Below are 25770 nucleotides of genomic sequence, written 5' to 3'. Positions count from 1 at the left end.
AAGTAAAATGCTGATCCACTGCAGGCAAGCAGCATAGAGGCTCAAAGCAGATCGTGCTATGCAGCCATCCAGCATCCATTCAAACAATTACAGCTTCTATTTCAAGCCATGCATCTTCGGAGGGAATTGTGAAACTTGAGTGCATTTGGGTGAACATCAGAACACACACATCAACACTCGACCCTGCTGAACTTACTTGAGTAAACCAGTTTGAATCCCTCTCCGTTGCTTTCCGGATCGCTGTAAAACTCCAGCCAGAGATGGTTTGATGTGGAGATCAGAGTCAGGCCCAACATGGACGACCCGGTGAACGCTCCGAGAACTTGGGCTGTGTTGTCTTTGCCATCGTAAATCTGTAACAACAGCAACAGTTGATGCAGCACACGTCAAGACCAATCATCACTTCTTCACTGATTGATGCTGAACACTGATGTCAGGGGAGAAAATCACACAGATGTTCCCAAAAATGGTGTTTGTGTGTGGTTACCTTGAGAATATCGCCCTGGGCCAGATGAAAGGTTCTTGCAGAGATGTTGATGCCTTTCCCAGCTTGCACCTTGAGTACAACAGTGAATCCAGATTAAGTTTTAGTGACCAGCAGTGCAGACAAGATGGACTCAGAATAACCTAAAAATGGTTAATAAATTCCACCAAACCTCATAACAGCTCTATAAAAATGTCTTTTGAGAGTCTCTCTTGAAAGAGAGCGCAAAGCATAACGAGAAATTCAATAAGGGAGATTGATTGGATGGGCCGCATGCTTAAAACGCTTACAATGTCCGGGGTTACCTGGATGCTGTAGATGCACTCGTGGTTGTTATCATAGTTAATTGGGTAGTTTGGGGACAGTAGTATCCCTTCGTTGTTTATAACCGAAGAACCACACTCAGCTAAAGACAGCGAGAGGAGAAGTTAGGAAAAAGGAAAAAAGAAAAGTACAGAAACATAGTTGAAATTACAGTGATGTGGTCGAGCCACATAGGAAAGCTTTTTAATGCAGTTATGGGAGTCATTCATTGTCATTATTCCATGAAGAAAATGTCATTTTTGTAAATTATCCAAGTCTCCGGTGGGATTTCAAAGCGGACTGGACCTACTCTTTCACTTTCAGACTTCACACTGTCGTCGGAGAGGTACGGATTTCTAAAACCTTTCCTATGAAAAGGATGACTACTTCTCACAAGTGCATTATGTGTTTGTACCCATGAAAGGATATCTACAGTCCTCTTAAAGAATGAAATTGTCAGTTCTTTGTGGAGGAGAGTGTGAATTGAGAAGGTGATTTACCTGAAGACACTCTACACGTCTCCCATCTGCTATTTACCTGTACAGTTCATGTCAGCACGCTCTTTTTTTATCCTGTCTTTCCCGCTCTTTCTCTGTACTTACGTAAAGCTCATATTACAGCTGTCAAATGATCAATAAATCACCCTCCTATAGTATCCATTTAGAAAATTACCTCTCCTCCCTCTGCCTGTTTTCTCTTTAATTCTCTCACTATAACACTTTCTTTCTCTCTTCTGTGGTACATGATAGTGACTCTTTTATTGTCTTCCACTTCAATCAACCTTCCTCTCCTGCTTCTTCAATCCTCTCCCTCTTCTTCTCCTCTTTTTGGTGGAGTGTCAATACGAGAGAGAGAAAGAAGGATCTTTACAGATAATGAGAACCAACTCTAATGTTTTGGGAGAGGAATTTACTCCTTTTGATGCCTTTTTCACTCCTTTTTGGACAAAACTTGGAAAACAAGGAACTGAAATTTGGCCCCTTGAACATCACAGACCACTAGAGCAAGAGTTTAAGGCTGCAAAATTGTACCTCATGCAAAACGTTAAGGTTTAACCTTTGGAGACAGATACTACATTTAACATATTTTGACACACTTTGGTTTTTTTGTTTCATGCTGTACTTAGGTCCTGTGTGCTGAAGGGAGTGTGCTTGGTCAGCCGACTGGTCAGAAAGGATTAAGTGCGAGGCAGCTGCACATATTTCATGTGAGGAGTGCCAAAGCCGCCCCCCAGGTAAGTAATATCTGAATGTACTTCATGGTGATGTAGACAAGTCAGAGAAGAAAAAGGCTGAAATCAAAATGAGGCGTTTTGGATCAGCAGCAGTGCCGTGTACAGAGGACAGACACTTTCACCATTTCCTTTTTTTACAATCTTTAGAGGAGGGAAAAGGGGAAAAAACTATGCATTTGCTTCTTCAAAACAAATGTGTATATCAGAAAACAGCGCATTGTAGGAACTCTCATCTTCCCTCGATTCTCATCTTCGCCCCCTCCTCTTTGATGAGTACCACAGCGTGTAACGCAGCACAGAGGAACTAAATATAGCAACTACACACAGAACCATTCGTCTTTACGTTATTAGTCTCGACAAAGAAAAAAATCAAAGATGTCAGAGAAATAATGACATACACACCACCACTGAAGACATCACTTGAAGCCCAAAATAGGACTGAAGTGTAAAAGATTACACTGTTTCCATGCACCTTTGTAAACTTACTATGCACTTTTGTAAACTAACTTTTCTCTGCAGCTACACACCCCCAAATCAGAAATCACTTAAGCGTGACAGGATGTATGATGCTCAAAATCAGCAACCCTCACCAACACATCTGGGTAGGGGAGCGCTCCATATTCTCCGTCCACCCCCGAGACAGATTAACTCTGGTGCCCCCTCAAGGCGGTATCCAATATTGCAAGAAAACGACAAAGTGTCTCCGACTCCAAAAGTGTAGCCGTTTCTCCTGCCGAATGGAGGTGTCCCAGGATCCTCACATGGCTCCAAAGTATACTCTGCATTAAAAGAAATAGAAAAATAAATGAAAGACAAAGAGACAACTAGAAAATGAAAATCATTTAAAGTCTGCCCACATTGACAAGACGGTCCCCGACATGCTTAAACAATCCAACATACTGTGTATGATGCATACAGTACATAACTTTTACATCAATGGCAAAAATGGAACCAGTTTAATTTAAGTTTCAACACATTCAAGGTCATTTCTTTATCTGAATAATTCAGTTACTCCTTTGACTAATTAAAACCGTTGAAAGGAAACCACTTCACTGTATGTGACTGAGAACCTGTGTCCAGGTGTCAATGACAAATAGAGCCTTTTTCAGCCTACGTCATATAATGTCTGTATGGATACATATAAAGCAGAACAGAAGTTCTCATCTCAAAACACTGTACTCTGAGGGTGCTTTCACACCTGTACCGTTTCAAGCAGTTGTTCCGATACAGGGAACGTTTCCCCCTCAAGATCGGAACATTTTGGTATATGTGAACACAGCAATCGCGCTCTGAAACGGTACAAAACAAGCGATCCGAGATCGCCTAGGAGAGGTGGTCTCGGCCCGATTCCATTCGAGACCTGAAACGGTTAATTTTTTGTATTTGTAGTGAGAACATGATCCACACAGCAACCGATACAACTCCATTCATTGTGTATGTGCGACCGCGGCGCAAGGAGAGTCGGTGCAGCCTCCACCACCTTCTTTCCTATTGGACATGCCAAGATGTTGTCCCAGCACAGCACAAATTAAACATTGTATGAAATTAAACAATGTTCAATTCGGGCAGGGTTTGCGCAGCGCAAACCCTGCCCGAATTGAACAGCAGCACGAACCCGGCTGCGGCAGGCGGCCTCTCGTCCGCTGCCGGGCTCCGCTCTGCTCCGAGCGCATAAGCCTGATTTATGGTTCCGCGTTAAATCGACGCAGTGCCTACGCCGTACTTTACGCCGTAGGCTCTACGTTGGTGTAACACGGAACCATAAATCAGCCAAAGCCAACGGCTGCAGTCTGCGCTGCGCTGAAAGGGGCGTGTCGTTTATCCCGGGGTACGGAAGAGGAAACTCCTTCCGGGTTCATTTGACCAATCAGAGAGCAGCTGGTTCGCGCATGGTATTTGTTATCAGCTTTGAAACGGTACAGACGTTTGCCTTGTGAACACAAATTCCACAAACGAGAAACGGAACAACTGTATCGATTCAGCCCCTGAATCGGAACAAAACAAACGGGCCACAGGTGTGAAAGCACCCTGAGACTACGTCATGTTATCTGATGTTCTGTACATGACCAGAGAACGTGTTCATAAACATCCAGTGACATCCAGGCGCGTCATTTCTTTCTAGTGTACACGCTCGGTTTCTCAATTAAATCGGTATATATATCTGGCTACTGTATATTTGGCCACTTTCTAACGTCTTCAGCCCACTCATTAATAGAACACAGATCTAAAAGTCGAACACCATTTGTCAAAAGTCAACCTGTTAAGGGGACGTTTGGGATCTTTAGTTGATAATCTTTAGTTGATAATAGCTTGACAAGCTGTTCATCTCCGCCATACATAGTTTACAAACAGAAAAAGGGTCTATAACAAATAGTTACATTGTCTACGCTGAAGACAGTCTGGCCTCAGTTGAACTCAACAAGCCAAACTCCTCCAGGAAATGTCATTCTTTTTAGTCACTAAGTCACAGAGGATATTATATGTATTTTGCAGTGTGCTGCAGGATGTTAGCGCATGCCGAGATGAGAAACCAAAATCTCCTGTGACACCTCCCATGTGTTAGAGTGTGAGTATCAGCTTATGCCATCTGGGAGAAGTAAAACAGCCCTCGTGTAGACTGAAGTGCTCCTTTACTCCGGGGTCACGTAAGGAGCATGGCAAGGGTAATCAGGCAGAGGAGCCCTTTCCAAGGATCCTCTGCACCTCAACAGTTCCTTTATTTTGAAAGAGTGTGAAAGTGAAAGAACACCACACTTTCTACGATACATACTTGATCATATTCTCTTTGATGATTCAACTCAAGATCTATTTGAACATTTTAGAGTTCTTAAGAGGTCAGGAACCCTTTACATGAGTGACCTTCTCCACCCTTACGTCACCGGGGAGCCATTGATCACACGGTAACTCTGGGTAACTATTTTCTTTTATCTCACTTAGGCCCCGTTTACACGTAGCAAAAACTGTGGCGTTTTCATGCGTTTTGGCCGTTCTTTTACACGAAAACGAAGCTCAAAGTCACCAAAAACGATCATTTCTGAAAACTTCGGCCAAAGTGGAGATTTTCAAAAACTCAGTTTTCACGTTTGCTTGTAAACAGAGGGAAACAGAGATTCAGGCTTCAGAACGTCACATTATGCCACAGAAACGTCACCAGTATCTTACCTGTTTTATATTCTAAAGTCACACTTAAAAATAACTCCACTTTTCTGTCACTCCAAACCAAAGCGTCTCGTTCATCTTGGAAGTAACTGGAAGTTACTCGTGTCATTTGTTGATGTTTTTTTCCAGGATTCTGATTGGCTAGCATGACTTTATCTTCTCGTTACACTGCCCCCTGTAGGTTTGGCTGCTCATAGCACCTTAACAGCTATTTATGCGGGTTCGTGTAAATGAAGAGATTTTTCAAAACGTAGAGGGGGAAATATCAATTTTTGTAAATACCCAGCTATGTATAAACGTGGCCTTAGTGGTTTAAAGGGATATTAAGCTATTTTGATGAGGATTTATTTGTAGCTACTTTGTCAGATGCAGTAAACAGCAGTCAGCAAGCTCTCAATTTGGAGAATTTGGGAACATCTGATGAGATGCTCAGAAACCAAAACCATGAAAGTTCACGTACCGCCAGTCAAAACAGGTCCGAAATGTTAAGGTTTGAGTAAAAGCTGGGGTTAATACTTATTTTAGCATTGGATACATAGAAATCAACAGTGTGGAATTTTAAATTGTTCTTTTCGTTCTCTTCACTGCTCTGTTGTTCCTGCCACGAAGAGCTGGTAACTTGCTCCGAGAGTGCACCGGTCATGGTTTTATTGCACTGCAGGTATCACTGAGGACACGCATAGAATTAACACAGCCCCGTTGTTAAAAGAAGAGAAACAGAACATCCCTTTATGATGAAGAACATAATGCTTTAGTGGTTGCTGCCCATCCCATGTTAAGAATGGCAGACACTGAAAAAGTGCATAAGCATATCTTTTTCACAAATGTAAAGTCCTGCATAACTATTCCTAAACATGTATAACATGTAGGAACAGTTCGGACTGCATACTGTACTAGGCGTACTTTGATTCTTCTGAATTCACAGCATTTCTGCACACAAGATGTAAACTAAAAACGAAAACCAACTTCTTATCATCAATAAAAGTGTGAAGTACAATACCAGAGAAAGTTATGTTGAAGCCTTCATATGAAATGGAAAAGTCAGAGATGAATCGTAGCTGGGCTTTGAAGTTGCCATAGAGACCAGCATTGATGTTGCTAGGCAACTCGTTGCCGGTCAGGCGAACCAGTGGTTGCAGGAAACTCCCGTTCTCAGTAATCAAGAGGTAGTCGTGCTGGTCCTCCAGATGAAAGGAATTAAACTGAAACTGCACTCCTGTCCGGGACACAAACACAAGCGGGGTTTAAATATGGGTTTTACTCTCATACATTAAATTTTAATCATAAGAAATTATTTAACTGTGCAATTGGAGCCGACATACATTTTAAACTGCAAACACGGTTATAGTTTTCGATTAAACAGCATTCCTTTGCATATTAATATAACGTTATGTTATTACAAGATCCCTTAAATATGACCTCCAATTCCAGTATATAAAAATGAATAAAATCTTTATATCGTGGAAGTAAAAGGCTGTGGGAGAGAAGTGTCTGAATCACTGAGCCCTCTTGCGACACGCTGCTTGAGCTCAGTCCGTCTGTCTGTCTGTCCCTTGCCTTTGCCGTGGCTGACTTCCACCGTCCAGGTACAGTTGAGAGATGAAGGGTAGCTGTCTGGATATCCAGGGCTGAGGATGGTTCCCCAGGGTCCTCGGATGTCTCCCCCACACAGAGCTGTGGAGATCGGGGAGAGAAGAGAGGGAGAGACGGGGGGGGGCAGAGGTGGAGTGAAGGTTCACATCAGACCGTTGGTGGCTAAACAAATACCGCTTCCCTGTGGACCTTTAACGCCGTTTCTAAGGCTCACACGGCCGTATTTGCTTGCGTACACGTTCGAGGGGAAGACAAAGAGGGAGGTGTTGAAATGTGTGCATGTGCCGCCGGCTGCAGAATTGTTTTTTTTTTTTTTTCACACAACAGAGAACGGAAAGCCGCTGTTTTGATTGCATTCCTCTTAGATCTAAAAGGAAGATTTTAGATCAATTCCTCTAACTTTTGCAGAAACAGAGAATAAGCAAATAAATAACACAAAATCTGCCATCCACTGCACCAGAATTATAAACAGTGCATTGGTTGTTGATGTAGTTGCGACTCCACCCAAAAAGAAAAGTAATACAATATTTAACTGCACAGATAAGAAACAGTAGGGATAAAAATGAATAATTCTACTCCTTTGAGCCCTCTATGTATTTTAGTTTGTTTAGTTTTTTTCCCTTTTCTCCAAAACAATTGACCCTCCAGTTCTAGTATGAATGACCGTAGCAGCATCCATGCTAACCTCTTCATGAGCTGCTATTTCTGAAACCACCAACGCACACTCTGGAGCCTGGCGTGTCTGCAGGAAAAGCGGTGGACCTCCCGCAAAGAAATCCATGTGGCAGTGCTGCTGACATGGTGAAAATGTAAATGTTTCAAGTATTTAAACGTCACCGAAAGGGCCTTTTTTATCTTGTGTGATATTGGATGATTGGTCTAAGCAGCACTGGGCTTTGTGAAAAAAGAAAAAAGCCTCAAGTTATAATCATTGAAAGAAAGAAAAGAAATCGAATAGCGAAGAAGAAAAATCGAATGCATGCAATGGAAATGTTAAAATATGCAGTGGAGAGTGTGGGCCACACGGATTTAGAGTGACTGCTTAAAATGCCAAGTTCCTTGTTACATAAGTGACCAGCTGGGCTGTAAGTGTAATTCCTGTTACCCTCAAAACAGCTGATTTTCTTACTTTGGGATGTGTTCTTCTTCTGAGTCGATGAACCCCAAGTAAAACAATGTCAAGGCACCTGCTCAAGCTGGTTTCCCACATTATAAAGTCAGAATTCTGAGGTGTTCTTAATCTTTTAAAGCTTTAATTTTATGCAATGTCAATGAGTTGTATTCATTCTTCCTGACTACTTTTATAACATTCGAAGACCTCGCAAGGCCTTGCTTCCACAGACATCCGGTCCCTGCAGCGTGGGAGGAGCTGCCCACCATTCTTTGCATTTTAATGCATGCATGGACTCTGTATGTTGCAGGAAACTTCATTTCAGCTTCCTTCAGTTGGTTTATCATACAGTGTGGAGGATTTGGTCACATTTTGCCTGCCAATATGCCTAGAAAATGCTGTAACATTAAATTAAAACTGCATCGGTAGAAGGGCAGCAAGTAAAAAGTCAGGCCTGAGAGTTCTGCCGAAGTTTCTTGACATTTTACAAGGAACTGTTGGTGGGAGCAGAACGCCAGCTCTGGCAGCTGTATCCCACAATTAAATCCATGCGCATCTTTCTTTTCTGTTGACTGCTGCTGTGAGCGCTACACCAGGTCAGTGTGGAAGTGAAACTGTGCTCAAACCGCACGAGGGCATGAGCTTGCTCATGCTCAGCCTCCGTGGTCTCAACAACATCTGCAGAGCCAAGAGTCAGGAGTGAGAATGCTTCCCAACCGTACAAACACACAGCAACCACCAACACACACACAGGCACACACACCGCTATTAATAATTGATCGTCTTTTCTTGCCAGGAGGCTCTTTACTTTGTGTGTGCAAAAAATCTGAAATACTTAACTTCTACCTACTCTCGCCAGTTCTTCCATCTCTGCTTTGCCCCTTATGAGTATGAGTTTACCTCATTTCATTTACCTTTTTTCCAATACTTTCTTCTCTTCTTCCCTTCTCAATGGAGCTGGGTTGAGGGAATCTGATGAACTCATTCTTATTCACAAATATGTCAATTCATTTAGCTCATACCTGCTTTATAGTTGGTTTATTCTGCATTTATTGTACACCACATTTGCATTTATAATTTGTGTGTAACATATCTAACTTTAAAAAAGTCCAAATGATGAATATCCTTAATATTGTTCAAAAATATCTGTAGCTTTAAAGCATTCTGATTGACTGCATTTCCTCTTTCCCATTAAGTCAAATATTTCCATCAAAAGCAGTTTTGCAGCTGTAGATCATCAACAGTAACAACATTTGCCGTGGGCTAAAGTTTTGAAGGCTGTCTCGGATGTCTTTGGCGATGTCTTGCTTAAATTCAATGAGTTCTACTTGTCAAAATAAGGGCTTTTTGTTTACTCTTCATTTTTACCACACAGCAGAACATAGATCAAATATCTGTATGAGTACCTCTGTGCACGTACGGGTACACGTCTGTAACGTTTGATGGCATGCAGCGTGTCAATTCTAGGCAGTGTGCTTGATGGTCATGCTCAACCCGTTTCCTCGGAGGATAACTACTTCCAATATGGGACTCTGTAATTTAAAAAATCTTCACGAGCGAATGCTTCAGCAAACCGGAGCCGCTGCAAAACTGATGCTGCGGAGCGGCGTCCATCTTTCCTCCTGCCTCTCTTGCAGGATCTTTACTGGAAAAAGAGACAGCAAAAGGGAGGGACAGATCCCCCCCCCACAGCCTCTCGCCTGCCCTCAAGTTCCTGATTTGGGAGGAAAGAGAGGTGACAGCCGACACCGGCTCTCATCAACCTCCACTCAAACCTTCCTGTGTTCGGGGCTCACGCAGCAGAGGAGGCGACAGGAGGCACGTGGATAAAAGGTGCTGCAAGCACACATGTACCTAGATAGCACACACACACACACACACACACACACAGCTCGTATTTGCCCACCGATCTCTAATCTTCTCCCCAAATCATTGGTATCAGCCACAGCAGCCTTCACTGCAAATTGTCTTTGTGTAATTCTGTGTGTATGTGTGTGTGTGTGTGTGTGTGTGTGTGTGTGTGTGTGTGTGTGTGTGTGTGTGTGTGTTTCTATCTGATTTATCCAGGGATTTTGTCGCATAACACCACATGACTCAGCTCCCAGTATATGGATGCTGGCTTACTTAGGTTATTTCCAACTATTCAGCCTCTTCAATCCATTTTTATTGAAGTTTATTGTGAAATCAATGATTTCATTTGTTTTTTAACGATTGTTGAAAACTGGATATTCAAAAGATCCTCATTTTGTTTCGAAAACAACACTGAGTATCGTTCTCATTCCATGCTTGCTCTGCACCAATGTCAAGACAAATATTTCTGTTTCACTGCGTGCACCCTTTTTATTTATTTTTTATTATTGAGGGTAAAGAGTGCCGATGGTGTTTAATTAGTCACCGAAGTCACTGATGTGTAAACTACTTGCGTGTATGTAATATGAGCATGAGCAGAGCCGTGTCTGGCAGGATAAAACTGTTCCCATGAGGCGACACTTCTCAACCAGAAACCCACAGGAAGTAGTTTCGTGCTTTGTGCTTCCCTCATGTGCACAAATGCACGACCGGCTGATTTCTTTCTTCTCGGAGCGCGTCCTATATGCCAAGATAATGTAAGGGCCAATTAAATAAAATTCGAACAAGTTCACTGTGTCTGATGAACAGAATGGGGGAAAACAGCTTAAATGGGCGGTGTTAGTATCGCACAAGCCACAACTACAGCACAGCTCCGCCTGCACCTGCCGGACCGCAGTGTGGAGGACGAGATTATCCAGTCAAAGGAAAGGAGATGTCAGCCATTTTCTCTGCTCCCAGAGTCTCAAAAGTCAACCTGACAGGGGAGAGCATGAAGGGAGGATTTAGAATGAGCCCGTCACAGCCCCGTGCGAGACCACATCCGTGCAAGAGGAGCAGATATGCTTCCTTGCACGGACAGTTTTCCACTCTCGGGTGCTGCTATGACCAACGGCATTGCCTGAGCGCGCCTCTTTTCTAAGCGTGTGGCATTTGAGATGTCTCTTGGTTCACGGACAGCAGGATTTGACTGTGTCTGGGGGATGCTGGCGTGATGTCCATGGAAACATCATGTTAGGAGGCTCTGTGTTTCATACAGTGATGTTGGTTTAAAAGCGCAGGCAAAAAGCACAAAAACATCCGATCCAGAGAATGATGCATTGTTCACCGTACGGCCTGATGGTTTACCTCAGGGGTCGGCAACCCGCGGCTCTAGAGCCGCATGCGGCTCTTTAGCGCCGCCCTAGTGGCTCCTGGAGCTTTTTCAAAAATGTTTCTTTTTTTTCCTTTTTTTCTTCTTTTTCTTTTTTCTTCCTTTTTCCTTTCCTTTTTAATCTTGACATTTCAACCTTTTTCTCGAAATTTTGACTTTTTTCCTCGACATTTCGACTTTTTTCTCAACATTTCAACTTTTTTCTTGACATTTCGACTTTTTTCTCGAGATTGTACTTCAACATTAATCTCGACATTTCAACTTTTTTCTCAAAATTTCGATTTTTCTCAACATTTTGACTTTTTCCTCGACATTTCGACTTTTTTCTCGAAGTGCATAATGAAAAAAAATCTTCCCCCAGTTATAACTAATAAATATCCATGCAGCATGTGTTATCTTCATTCTAAGACTTATACAAGACTTCATTTTTTGTGGCTCCAGACATATTAGTTTTTTGTGTTGTTGATCCAATATGGCTCTTTCAACATTTTGGGTTGCCGACCCCTGGTTTACCTCGACCGACGGGATAAACCTACCGTCACACGTAGGTAAGGGGTGGCTCCACCAGTGGTTCTTCTCACACACCAGTGGCTCCTCGTGACTCAGCCTGTAGCCAGAGTCGCAACCAAATGACACCGTAGACCCGATGGAAAAGTCTTGTCCGTAGCGAATACCGTTGACAGGTATGCCGGGGTCCAAGCACGAGTAGCTGTCAACTGTAACGCCTGGTGGGAGGAAAAACATGGTTTAGCTGATATAACAGAGCAAAGCCCGTTGTGCTGTGAAATCACAGGTCTTCACTTTTATGTACACAACAATGTTGTGATATTGTGCCTCGCTGCCACACGTGCACTGCAAAAACTCAAAATCTTATTTTTAGTTAAAATGTCTCATTTTTAGTCAAAAAAAAAAATCTCATTACACTTAAACAAGACTCATCACTGGAAAAAACAACAATTTTCACCTGTTTCAAGTAGATTTTCCCTTAAAATGAGTAGACAAATCTGCCTGTGGAACAAGATTTTTTTTGCTTGTAATAAGAAGATAAATCTTGTCCCACTGGCAGATTATTCTATTTATTTCAAGTGAAAATTTACTTGAAACAGGTGAAAATTGTCAAATAACAAGTTATTTTTCTGGTAATGACTCTTGTTTTAAGTGTAATGAGATTTTTTGACTAAAAATTTGACATTTTAACTAGAAATTAAAGCTGCAAGCAGCAATGAACGGGCCCTCGCACTCACGGCCACCGCCCCCCATAAGCATATCAGAAATGACACCACCCACGACTCTCTATGTCAAACCATTCCAAAGTTATAGCAGAAAATCGGGACAACCAATCAGAAGAAGGGGGCGGGGCTAATTAAGGCCAACGAAGCTTAAGAACTCATTACAGAGTCCCATGATACCACCCACGACTTCCTATGTCAAACCATTCAAAAGTTATAGCAGAAAAAAGGGACAACCAATCAGAAGAAGGGGCGGGGCTAATTCAGGCCAATGAAGGTCAAGGACTCCATAAAGAATCTGATGACACCACCCACTACTCTCTATGTCAAACCATTCCTAAGATATAGCAGAAAATCGGGACAACCAATCAGAAGAAGGGGCGGGGCTAATTAAGGCCAACGAAGTTAAAGGACTCCATACAGAGTCCCATGACACCACCCACAACTTCCTATGTCAAACCATTCAAAAGTTATGGCAGAGAAAAGTATTCTAGGGGGCGCTGTTGAGCCGTTAGGCCACGCCCATTAATGCAAACCATGAAATATCAAATTTATCGCCAAGTCTGTCTTGCATGCAAAATTTGGTGACTTTTGGAGAACTATCAAATATGGACCAATCAGATTTCAAAATGGCCGACTTCCTGTTCGGTTTCGGCCATGGCTCCAAGAGACTTTTCTTTAAGCTGTGCCATGATACAGGTGTATAGCGATTTTCGTGCATGTACGTCAAACCGTATTGTGGGGCTTGAGGCACAAAGTTTTCCGGGGGGCGCTGTTGAGCCATTTTGCCACGCCCATTAATGCAAACCATGAAATATCAAATTTATCACCAGGCCTGGCTTGCGTGCAAAATTTGGTGCCTTTTGGAGAACTATCAAATATGGACCAATCAGATGAAGGGGGGGTGCGCTTGTTGGCGTCTAGCGTCGCCACGGTAACACTTTTGAAAGAGAAAAGTAATGCGTGTAGTCGCAGGATGGAGACGCACATTTTGATGTATAACACATCTGGGTTCACGATACGGTTCGGGCCGTATTAATTCTCGAAGGAATGGCATATATTGCTCCAAAATTACGCGATTAATTCAGAATGTTCAAAATGGCCGACTTCCTGTTCGGTTTCGGCCGTGGCGCCAAGAGACTTTTCTTTAAGTTGCGACATGATACAGGTGTGTAGCGATTTTCGTTGATGTACGTCAAACCGTATTGAGGGGCTTGAGGCGCAAAGTTTTTTCTGTCTGAACCAATCAGATGAAGGGTGGGCGCGCTTTTCGGCGTCTAGCGTCGCCACGGTAACGCTTTTGAAAGAGAAAAGTAATGCGTGGTGTCGGAGGATGGAGACGTACATTTTGATGTATAACACACCTGGGTGCACGTTACGGTTCGGGCCGTATTAACTGCCGAAGGAATGGCATAAATTTCGCCAAAATGACACGATTAATTCAAAATGGCCGACTTCCTGTTCGGTTTCTCGACATGACGCCCAGAGACTTTTCTTTAAGTTGGGCCATGATACAGGTGTGTACCGATTTTCGTGCATGTACGTCAAACCGTATTGTGGGGCTTGAGGCACAAAGTTTTCCGGGGGGCGCTGTTGAGCCATTTTGCCACGCTTATTAATGTAAACCATTAAATATAAAATTTTTCGCCAGGCCTGACTTGCATGCAAAATTTGGTGACTTTTTGGGCACGTTTAGGGGGGCAAAAAGGCCTTCCTTTTGTCAGAACAATAAGAAGAAGAAGAATAATTCCTACAGATACAATAGGGCCTTCGCACTGCAAGTGCTCGGGCCCTAATAAGACAAATATTCCTGGTAAGATTTTGAGTTTTTGCAGTGAGGTAAGTACTTCCAAAAATACTTTTTTGTTTTATTAGTTCTGGGTGCACGCGTCTTTCACATGTGCAACGAGTAGAGTCGCAGACACATAAATCATCAGCTTTGAGTTAGCTCATGCACACTTGTTGCATTTGTGTCCAACGTACTTTCATAGAGTATCTTGAAGCCAGCGTTGGACCGGCTGTTGTCAGTGGTGAACAGCAGGTAGAGGAAGTTGCTGCTGCTGAACAGAAACTGTGGCACCTGGGTGCCGTTGAAGGAGCCAATCATAGGCGAGAGGAGGTTGGGCCCGTCGTGCACCTCCAGGAAGTCGTAGCCCAGCTCCGTCTGGAACCTGCCATCAGATTGTTAGACTGTCAGATCAATTAAACAGTGAGTTTTTCCTGACAATTGAAAGGTCAGAGAACACGTGGATAAAAGTAGATTCTCCGTCATCAATAAACAGTCCAACTCGGTGAATCTTCAGTCTTCATCCTTTTATAAATGATGCTCGTTTTGATTAACATTTACCGCTGCTCGTCCAAAAGTAAGGAAGTAAAAGAAAGAGGAAGCTCACCCACCTGTCAAATGTGACTTTAATGGAACGTCCAGACTCTGATTCAATCACCCACTCACAGTTGAGGGAATCTTTGTAGTAACCGGGCCACCCGGGGGACAAAATCACCCCACTGGGAGCGGAGTAGTGACCTCCACATGGTGCTGGAGGAAGAGAGGGTATTAGAGAAGAGAGATTAGAAGGGAGAGCCGGAGGATGCCCAGTTAGAGTTCATGTCTAAGGGAGCTTTCACACCTGTGGCCCGTTTGTTTTGTTCCGATTCAGGGGCTAAATCGATACAGTTGTTTTGTTTTTCGTTTGTGGCGTTTGTGTTCACAAGGCAACCGTCTGTAGCGGTTCAAAGCTGTTAACAAATGCCATGTGCAAACCAACTGTTCTCTCATTGGTCAGAAATGAACGCGGAAGGAGTTTCCTCTTCCGTACCCTGGGAAAAACAACAATGGTTATAACCCCTTTCACAGAGAGGGTGCAAAGCGCAGGCCGCCGCCGCCGATCCCATTCATGTGTGTGTGCTACCGGCGCAAGAGCGGATCGCTCTGGTGCCGAGCTCGGCAGCGCGCGAGAGGGCGCCTGCCGCGGCGTTTGCGCCGTGCCTGCCTGCCAGAATTGAACATTTTTTAATTTCCCTGTGCCGCGCTGTGACGACATCTCGCCACGTCCAATAGGAGAGAAGGGAGAAGAGAGAGGAGAGAAACTTGTGTCCAATAGGACAGAAGGTGGTGGAGGCTCCGCGCCGTCTCTGCGCCGACTGTGCTCTACCCGGCGGTGGGCGCGCCGCAAACCACGCTCTATGTGAAAGCAGCTATGAGTGAGTTGTGTCGGTTGCTGTTGATTATGTTCTCACTGCAAACGAACTGCTCCAGGTTTTTTAGTGCGTCCGAAACATTAGAACGTACTCAATAGTAGCTCTATCCATACTCATTCTGGAGAAATGTATTAGTGTGGATTGATGGACACTAGCTAAGCAGAAACTTCCCACAATGCAATGCAGCGGTGTTTGGTTGCTAAGTGATACGTATATGTCATAAGTATCATATTAAGTACAATAATATTATTATATAATATTAATATTATAATCTTCGTATATAATAATATTATAAAATGTCATCTTGTTTCGGCCAGAATAAACGGGAAATATCAGAGTGGTTGCTGCTACTGCTGCTGCTGCTGTGACACGTCACTTCCTCCCAACAGCAGGAAGTGACGTGTGGCTCTGAGTAGTACGTCTGAATTAATGCACACTACTGATATTTACTCAAAAGTGTGCCGAATTTAAGTATACTTTTTAGTATATACTGTTTAGTATGGCATTTTGGATGCACCGCACCTCTCCTAAGCGATCTCGGCTTACTTGTTTTGTCCCGCATCCGAGCGGGATTGCTGTGTTCACATATACCAAACGAACCGATCTTTAGGGGGAAACTGTTTGGGAACAACTGCTCCAAACGGGACAGGTGTGAAAGCACCCTGAAGCCCAGTTTGATGTGTACTGTGTGAGAGGTGGCGTGACTCCTTTTCTCAGGGTTTACAGGTGGCGTAGGATGGTGAATCAGTTTCAGCAGAAGCTGAGATGCAGGAATCTTCATTTCATCTTTTATTCAATCTCCTCTAAAATTTTCTCAGCCGTAGGAGCGCAACAGATGATGCTCAATTTCACAGTTCAGCAATAACGAACCCAAGATTTACAGGTAAGTGGCGGGCTGCAGCGGATAGAACGCCACTTGCTGGTTGTTTACATGTCAGGAAGACTTGTAGCAAAAGTAGTGCTGATTTGTAGTTTTGTTTTCGGCCGTGGGATTAATGCGAGTTCATAATTCATTCTGCTCCGAGCTCTGCTTCGGTCTCAACTAATTACCAGCGATAAGTTTAGATAAGAGAATGCTCTGCTATGTCCAGGCCGAGGGAAGCTTTTAGCTGAGACTTAAAAAACAGCAGCAACAGGAAAGTGTCTCTGACATGGTGACTAACAGTTTCCTCATCACTCACCATCTTTGTAAATATAAAACACCGGGGACATCTTGCAAAACATATATCTTCATCACACTTAGCTCCAATCCCATAGACATCCCACTGACACTGATAAACACGTCATATCAGTTAGATGCATGTTCAATAAACATGTGCTCTGAAAACTTCATAAGATGTGTTTAAAAGTGCTTTGTAATTTGTTATCATTAAGCCCATCAAGTATAATTATTGCTATTATAGTGACTACAAATATGAATCTTGTACTATACTATACTCAAAAAAATCGCATTACACTTAAAACAAGACTCATCACTGGAAAAAACAAAAATTTTCACCTGTTTCAAGTAGATTTTCATTTAAAATAAGTAGAAAAATCTGCCAGTGGAACAAGATTGTTTTTCCTTGTAATGATAAGATAAATCTTGTCCCACTGGCAGATTTTTCTAGTTATTTCAAGTGAAAATTTACTTGAAACAGGTGAAAATTGTCAAATAACAAGTTATTTTTCTGGTAATGACTCTTGTTTTAAGTGTAATGAGATTTTTTGAATAAAAATGAGACATTTTAACTAGAAATAAGATAAATATTCCTGGTAAGATTTTGAGTTTTTGCAGTGCACTGTTGTTGCCATGATTTTTTTAGTTCCTTTAGACGTTTAGCCACGTGTTTGGAGTCAGTTGGTGCAGGTCTACTCCCCCTGAATACAATTAAATCTAATTCCCATCAAGTAGGTGGAGAGACGTGTTAGACGACGGCTCTGAGGTGTTTAGGACGACCTGGATATAATTAACAGGACCTCTGTCCCATCAGCAGGTCACGACAATAGTTGCATATATAAATAACTTGATTTAATCATCTCCTGATCTCACATCGTCGTGCTCACATAGCGGTGGTATAGCTCTCTCCATCTGAAAATGTATATTTTTTGTCACTTTCCGATGAACTGTCTAAAACAAACCTTGGCAGTGATGCATGCTGGGTTATATGCTAATTCTTTCCACACATCACTTACTGTCAATCAGAGTAATATCCTTGAAACATCATTCAGATTAATTATGTATTAATAAAATAAAGTTAGGTAGAGAAGTACCAGTATTTGAACTATGAACTTTGAAATTTATACACTACCACCCTAACCCTACTGAATTTGAAACAATCAAGATGTAATCAAAGTGTGAAGTTTAGGCTTTGATTTAAGAGGTGTTCCGGCCACCTTAAGGACGGTACCGGGAGCGGTCCAGTCCCTTATTAGAGCGAGAAAAATGAAGTAGGTAAAAAGTCTGCAGGTGACATCAGGTAATAAGTCTATACTTTGATCTATTTATATCACACTTGTCATGGAGGTGTATGAAGGCAAAATCAGGAAAAAACTGTCCATTTCCAAATACTACTGGACCTGGTTGTAGTTGTTTCTTCTTTAATCCTGGATCCTCAAGCACGGTAAAGATGAGTTCTCACGCAATGTTTTTCTCTGTATAATAATAAAAATAATATAATAATTACCTTCACATTTGGGAATGGGCCCACTCCACATCACCTTTCCTTTTTCTAATTGACAAGAGATGGTCTCGGTTCCTTGGGTCTTGATGAAACCGTCCTCACACACCACGGAGATGGAGCTGCCGAGCTGGAAGTTGTCACCAAAGCGCCGGGCGTTGATGGGAATGCCGGGGTCCGGGCACTCATTGTGACCAAATGCTGTTTTAAAGAAAAAAAAAAGATAGATATTACAAGGAGACCCAGGTATGATGCCGGGAAGATATTGGAACCCAGATATTTAAAAAAAAGGAGAAAAACAAAGCAATAAATAACTGAAAAAGAAATGCTATTAAAGAAAATGAAGCCGGTGCTTCACAGGCATTTACACACTACGAAATGAAGTTTCAACAAGCCAGTCTCATATCTGCTGCTGCCAGTTGGCATTGTTCATCATATAGCACTAGGAAAAAATAAATGCTTTTTTTTATTGCCATATGTTCCACATTCCTTTTTTCGACTTTCTGAAGATTTTGCTGATGTGATCATTTCTAACGCAACGATAAATGATGCCATGCAAAAGTCTCGGCACACCTGCTCAAACTCATCATCCAGTTGAATAATCAATCTTTCCACTCCTGTGAGGTCTTTGCCATGTCATTTGGATGAGTTGAGGACATTATTTTAATTTTCAGGGTGGATAAGCAGCTGTACTTACAGCCCTGCCTGCTGATTTTTAGGACAGTTGTGCATTTAGACGGCTTTAAAATGTGCATCACCTGGACTTTTCCTGCACTTCTTACTTATTCATGAAAACTCATTTGTTGTACTGTGGCCCAACTCTAATATGCCACCTCATTTATACTCTGCCAGTGTTGGATGGAAGACGTTTCACTCAATATGAGCCCTCGCGGACCCTGAGGTCCTCTGGTACCTGTGTTCTGCCATTTTTTGCTGCTTTGCCAAAAAATGCTACCTAATGGTTTTCTACCTTTGTAGAGCTACAATGTTACTGTGTTTTACTCCCTAAACCACTTCCTTTTCCCCCCAAGTGGTCCTTGTCGCTTGCCAGGCCGTCATTGTAAATAAGAATGTGTTATTAATGACCTGCCTGGTTAAATAAAGGCCAATGACTGAATGAATATCAAATAAAGCCATAGAATTGTTGTTTTTTTTCTCTTTATTGTATAATGTTCACAAAGTGTAATGCATTCATGTCACGGGTAGTGTATTTTGAAGGATCAAATACTCAACATCCCATATTATCCATTTTACATCGTGCAAGAAATGATGCAAACTTTGAAAATCGACTGTGCGCATGCGCAGAACCACAAAGTAGCATTTCTCTGCAGGTAGCAGAAATTGGCAGAACACCGGCCTTATAATTGCTCCTAAAGTTAGAACAAAAACCTGTGGTGAGACCTCGTTCCACTACTACGATCCAGCTGTGGAACAGCCTACCAGAGAACCACAACTGGTTTCTATTTTGTTTTGAGGTCAAAGCCTAATGAATTGATGCTCTAAATAAAACCACAGGAACATTGTTTTGGTGAACAATCGTTTCTCCTTTGATGGAACCACATCTAATGGTTTGTTCCTGCTTCGGGTTCTTGTGCTAGGCAAGGCGAAACATGTCCTGGACGCCTCTTGACACCAAATATAGGGACGTGAAAATAGCATTGTCTCATGCAGCTCTGGTTATAGCAACAAAAAGTCAAAATACTCCCAAAAATGAGTTTGTTCTCTATATTTATCGTAACCACGTGACCCTTCTTGAATTTAAAATGTTGCCTTTTGTCTCTAATGAAACATACCTTTGAAGGTTTGAAGTTAGCATATTAAAAGAGCTTTTAACTATAATAAAACTGCTCTTTGTGATTGTTGCGGTGACAGTTAAGAAGCTTAAAAGCTTTCTTTGTCAGCAATTGTATGACTGCTCAGGTTTGATTGTGACAGGAAAATTAAGCTTTAGCCACAAAAGAGTTTGCAATGTGACTGAGGACTGAAAACTGTTTCAGACGGAAAACGTCTAAATTTTTGTGACGCGAGTGTCTTTGTTTAAGTAACACTTCACGTACTGAGGTGCTGCTTGAAATTAGAATCAGAGGAATTTATTTTTTAGAAAAAGGAAATAAGCGTCTTTAACATCTTTTGGTCCTGATATATTTCTGGTTTTAGGAAAAACTTTGATATGGGTATGCCCTACCGCCCATCCTCTTGCTGCTTTGGTTTGGGGCTGTAGTGGTTGTGTTCGGGGTGGTTCTATGTCAGTTTGAGGTGTTTACGGTTGTATTGCATTCATTCCTGTGCTCCCCGCAGGGGGTGTGGTTTAGGGTTGTTAATAAACCACAGCCCCTGCTTCGGGGTTGTGTGGTTTAGGGTGATTAATAATGGCCAAGAAGTAGTTTAGGGTTGTTAATAAACCGTTAAAGGTTGTTGATAAACCTTTGGGGATGGGGCCATTTGGCAGGCATTTTGACTTAAAATGTATGTAAATCACAGCTTCATGAAATTTGAATACTGTATGTTGTAATCCGCAGCGAGGCGAGTTTTGAAACATTTGAATCATGTCCCAATCATGTCCAAAGTCAAATGGATTTTTTTTTTTAATTGAAAGTTTAATATCTCAAAAACTGTAATAATTGGCATAATGAGGTTGAAAGATCTTTTGGTCCGAAGTTAACCGAGTCTGGAAACAGCTACTTGGCATCTAGCGTTGCCACGGTAACGCTTTTGGTTGAGAAAAGTATTGCCCTTCGAGGCACGATGGATCCACATGTGTTGATGCCATGCATGGGTGCACATTCCGGTTCAGGCTACGTTTACGGATAGGTTTTTTTTTCACCGTGGTAAAAAACCCCATCCGAATGAATGGGGCCATTTGGCATGGATTTTGACATAAAATGTCCTAGTAAATTTCGCAAAAACTGTAATAATTGGCATAATGAGGTTGTAAGGTCCGTTAGTGCCAATCGGGCCGAGTGTTTGAAAGTTTGAGAGATGTCTCTACGATAAAGTGCGGCCGAGCAATAAGCGTCCAAATTTTCGCCTTTTTTTTGCTTTTTGGCATCTAGCGTTGCCACGGTAACACTTTTGACTGAGAAAAGTAATGCCCATCGAGGCACGATGGAGACGCATCTAACGATGTATGCCATGCATGGGTGCACGTTGCCGCATTAACGGACGAAAAAACCGTGCGGAATAAGAAGAAAAGGGAAGACTTTTCTGTATACTATTATATCGCCTTCATTTTTCAGGTTTTTCCGGGCGTGTTTTATTTTTTGGGGATTTTTTTTCCACATCAGAGCGGGGTCATGCTGTACACCCGCTGGTGCGCAGTGGGACTTTTGCAAATTTAGCTTGTTAGCAAAATGCTAGCAACATTGCCCTTTGGGCCATTCTGGACGAATGCAATATGGTCATGCCACTACTTGGCATATTTATGTGCAAGCCTGATAACTTTGCCTGAATGGCGCCTAAATGCCGAAGCCAAATGTGTTACAATAAAGTGTTTCAAACTTACTGCGAGAGTTGTCTAACTGAAATAATGCTTCTGTGTTTCTGAGTATTATTTCATACATCAGGCATCAAGTGGCTTAGCAAAAAGGTGGTGTAGGATGAGAAAAAGAAAAGCATACATACTACTGTACGTGATATTAAATCCTCTTCCGGACATGGAGTGGTCAGCCTGGAACTCCAGCCTCAGGGTGTTGGTGTTGGACGTCAGGTGGGAAGGACTCTCAGCTCCGGAGAACCTTCCAATGACGGCCGCATCGTTGGTCTCGCCATCTTTTACAGTTAGGGAATCGTAGGGCGCCTCCAGGTCAAAGTCGTTAAAAGCCAAGTGTATTCTTGAGCCAGGTTCTGACTGAACGAGCCACACACAGTTCATGTTGTTCCCGTAGCCTTCTGGGTAGTCTGGGGAGAGGACTGTTCCGGACGGAGCTGTGAAGTTGGACATGCAGGGGACTGTGGGAGGAGGGAAACGTATACAGAGAGGGACATTTTCAGTTAAATGTTCATCCTCACAGCATCATGGGTCATCACCTGCCCCAGGCCGTAATAAACTCTGCACCATCGCCACAGTGACAGGTCGGGGTCAACATTATCATCAGCAGAGCAGTGGACATTAAGTCTTCAGCCGTATTTACAATACTGGCACTTGATGTTATACTTACATATGCAGATGGGGATGTTTGCAGACCACTGATTGTTATCTTGGCAGGAGATAATTCTCTCTCCAATCAGTTCAAATCCAAATTGGCACTCAAACCTCAAGATTCCCCCATTTAAGAAGCTGTCACCCTCTCGTATCCCGTAGAGTGGAGTCCCAGGGTCACCACAGCTCTCCTTGTCGATTTCTGGAAGGATTCATTACATGACATGAATATCTGCAGGAAGCTACACGACCAGGATGAAAAGGTCTTGATATACTTTTTCAAGATGAATCTTTATCCAAGATTACTCTCAAAGCACGGAGGCTAAACATTGGGGGGAGATGTAAATGTAAGACTGACAGAGGACCAGAAATGCATTTGTATCGATAAATATGGCTATTTTTTGTTTGCCATATGGTAGTCATCAGTTAGGCCATTCTTAGTGATTTCATATTCACGACTTGTCCAGAATATCATAAACGTTAAATCTTAAAATATCTTAAATGTCCCAATATTTTGCATCCAAACTACTAAAAAGGCTATCATGTGGTGAAAAGAAAGATTAATACAAATGGAAAACATATTGAGCACAAAGCAATATTGTTGATCAAATTAGATCAATTTCTCAAATAAAAACACAAATAACAAATAAAATAAGTTTCATGGTTCACATAATGAAACTTAAACAATGAATCAGGGTGTCGTTTCAAGAACAGTTTTGTTTTCACCTTTTAGCTCACAATGGGGAAGAAAGGGAGCTGTCCAAGAGCACCAGGAATAGTATCAAAAAGCTCAACCCCAAAGGCTACAAAGGAGTCCCTAAAGATTCTGAAGAAGTTTGTAATGTTATCAGTCATAAAAGTGTTAAAATGCTCCAGGACGTTGTGAGAACAAGCGTAACGTCCGGTATCAACAAAAACAAGAGTGCTTGTGCCGACTGTGTGGGAGAAAAAACCCAAACACCACCAGACACTGACAACTCGGTGGAAAACCATGATGCCGTGGGGCAGTGGTGCCTCTGGTATTCAAGTTCCTTTGGTATTAAGGCACTACATGAAATAAAAGAGATGACCGAGAAAGGTTTGTTACCCACAGGCACAAATATGAATCCGCAGGTCTTGGTTTCAGCAGTAAAACACACAAACACAACCAACAGCATTGAAGAAGATCTGAGATTAATGTGCAGCTTCAAAGTGGCCCGCAAGTAGCCTTGACCTGCAGGTACATGGAAATGTTAGTCAGAGCTGAATACTTGTGTAACAGAAACTGCACCTTCAAAATGTAGAGACTTGAACACATAGCAAAGGCCGAGTTTGAAGAACTACAGTTACGACCATCAGAAGCTTTGTAGCCGTCCATAAAAAGTACTCAAAGGCCGTCACTGATTTCCAAAAGACAAGACTCAAACAAGACAAGAAAGCACAAGAGAGAGTACACCAGAAGAGAGGAAGTGATAAGTACATAGACACAGATGCCAACAAAGACACAGGTGTCAACAATCAGGACAGAGGCGGACCGGGAAGTCATGCTAGAGTCAACAAACAATGAACAAAACTTTCAAAATAAGACTGCATGTAAAGCACAGCTGCTACAATGCAGCAGCAGCTGAGGCATAGACAAATACAACTGCACCACTTCTCTTCCCTGTTTATATTGTCATTCATACCATCTAACACCGACTGCACATTACCCCACACATGCACCTGTGCTCTGTTTTACACAGATGAAGAACTTATAGTGTGTATGATGTTTTGCTATAGCGTCATTTAACAGGATACTCATCTCAACAAAATGCTCATTTATGTGTGTAAAGCTGATTCTGATCCTATTATTCTGACCTGTAGCGGAGCCAGAGGGGGGTTAGGGGGCGGTCGCCACGGGGCCCACAAGCTCATAGGGCCCAATGATAGGGCCCCGTTTTGTGTGATACGTTCATCTATAGTCGTAAATTGTAGATAACGATAACATGTGCATTGTGCGGCCAGTGTAGGCTAATTCTTACTTTACAACTCTTTACAACTATCTTGAACGCATCAGGGCTGTGAGCCAACGCTGATTGGCTGTAAAGCCTGAATTATGGTTCCGTGTTAAATCGACGCAGAGCATACGGTGTAGGGTAGGCCGCGACGCGCCCCGTACGTGCGCATCGCCGCATACACTACGCCGTAGCTCTGCGTTGGTGTAACGCGGAACAATAAATCAACCCTAACAGTTACAGCCAATTTGCAGACTCTGCAATTTTGCTGCCATGAAGGAGACGAGCGCTAAACTTTAAAAGAGGACTAAGCATGTACAAAGATTTGAATGTTACCCTGTTTTCCACGTTACCTGAATTATTTTGTTCGGGCCAAGGATTATGGAAGAGTGAACTACCATTGGTGAGTCAGTGTAACCTTCATAAATACTTTATCAGAATGTTGTGTAGCCTTGACCACCTGCCTATTTGAATGAGCTTTGTGTTGTTGTCAACTAGACCGCCGAGTCTATTCTCTGTTATACAGCTCAGAAATTATGTCATAGACCGCTGTGTCTATATCTATCTAAATAGATTGTGTCATATTAGACCAGTTATGTTTTTCTTGTATTTCAGTTGTATCAAAGATGGAACTGAGTCAGTCCGTGACTATCTGAGTTTTCAGCACCATGTGATTGACAGCTGTCAGGCCTGTGTGTGTGTGTGTGTGTGTGTGTGTGTATGTGTGTGTGTTCTTCTGAACAAGTTTGTGACTTTACTCTGCTTTCTGCAGCATAAGCCTGTAGGCTTGGCTCAATAAAAGTGAGAATAAATGTTGTTTGATGGGCAGGATGAGGTGTTGTTTAACGTTAAAATGACTATCATAAGGGCCCATCGAGAATGCTCCGCCCTCTCTGTACTTAGACCCGCGCTCCGCCACTGGTTCTGACCCTAATAATGAGGTGTCCTTGGGTCGACGCCGACCCCTACCACACCCCCTAATACCCCTGCCACTAATGGGGTTACAAGCTACGGTTGCTATTCTCCTCGTCCACGTGGAGAGTTGGGCCACATTGATCTGAAGTAAGGAAAAAGAAAAAAACTCAGAGATGCTGCTGGTAATCTTAAACATTCGCTGGTGACAATACAGCTGTTTTTAATTCCAGCATGAGATGTGGTTGTGAGGGTTTTGCCAGCTACTTTATGATAAACTGTATTTGACAGCCAGCACATAAAGAGCAGCCGGTATATAAAGAGCTCCAGCCTGAACGGCCCTTGTGCACGTCACCATGAAGTGCTATTAGCCTCAAATCCTCTGTGGGTATCTCTCTCTGCTGTGAAGCACTACAACAACAGTGTGCAACACTGCACGTACAAGAGCTCATCATCAAGTCTGAATAGAAACATGATGAATCATGCCTGGCAGGAAGATAATTGACCCTTATTTTGCTGAGTCAGGCACACTTCCCGAATGCCTCCAGTTGTCAGT

At 42.6% G+C, this 25770-nt stretch overlaps 1 protein-coding gene across 1 annotated transcript in view; it reads right to left on the bottom strand.

Moving 5' to 3' along the window:
- Positions 1-25770, bottom strand: part of csmd3b (CUB and Sushi multiple domains 3b) — a 470660-nt gene that overhangs the window by 113330 nt on the left and 331560 nt on the right. Inside the window, exons 13-24 of the mRNA XM_061742392.1 lie at positions 22349-22531; positions 21813-22139; positions 18198-18392; positions 14731-14869; positions 14317-14504; positions 11641-11829; positions 6738-6854; positions 6181-6396; positions 2612-2800; positions 790-890; positions 488-556; positions 197-353 (exon numbers count right to left, since the gene is read on the bottom strand). Of these exons, the coding sequence (XP_061598376.1) occupies positions 197-353; positions 488-556; positions 790-890; positions 2612-2800; positions 6181-6396; positions 6738-6854; positions 11641-11829; positions 14317-14504; positions 14731-14869; positions 18198-18392; positions 21813-22139; positions 22349-22531 (2070 nt within the window). The remainder of the gene's footprint in view (positions 1-196; positions 354-487; positions 557-789; positions 891-2611; positions 2801-6180; positions 6397-6737; positions 6855-11640; positions 11830-14316; positions 14505-14730; positions 14870-18197; positions 18393-21812; positions 22140-22348; positions 22532-25770) is intronic.

The sequence above is a fragment of the Cololabis saira genome, chromosome 15, assembly GCF_033807715.1.
Source record: "Cololabis saira isolate AMF1-May2022 chromosome 15, fColSai1.1, whole genome shotgun sequence".
NCBI lineage: Eukaryota > Metazoa > Chordata > Actinopteri > Beloniformes > Belonidae > Cololabis > Cololabis saira.
The sequence above is the reverse complement of the archived record's forward strand: the minus strand, read 5'-3'. Positions and strand labels throughout refer to the sequence as shown.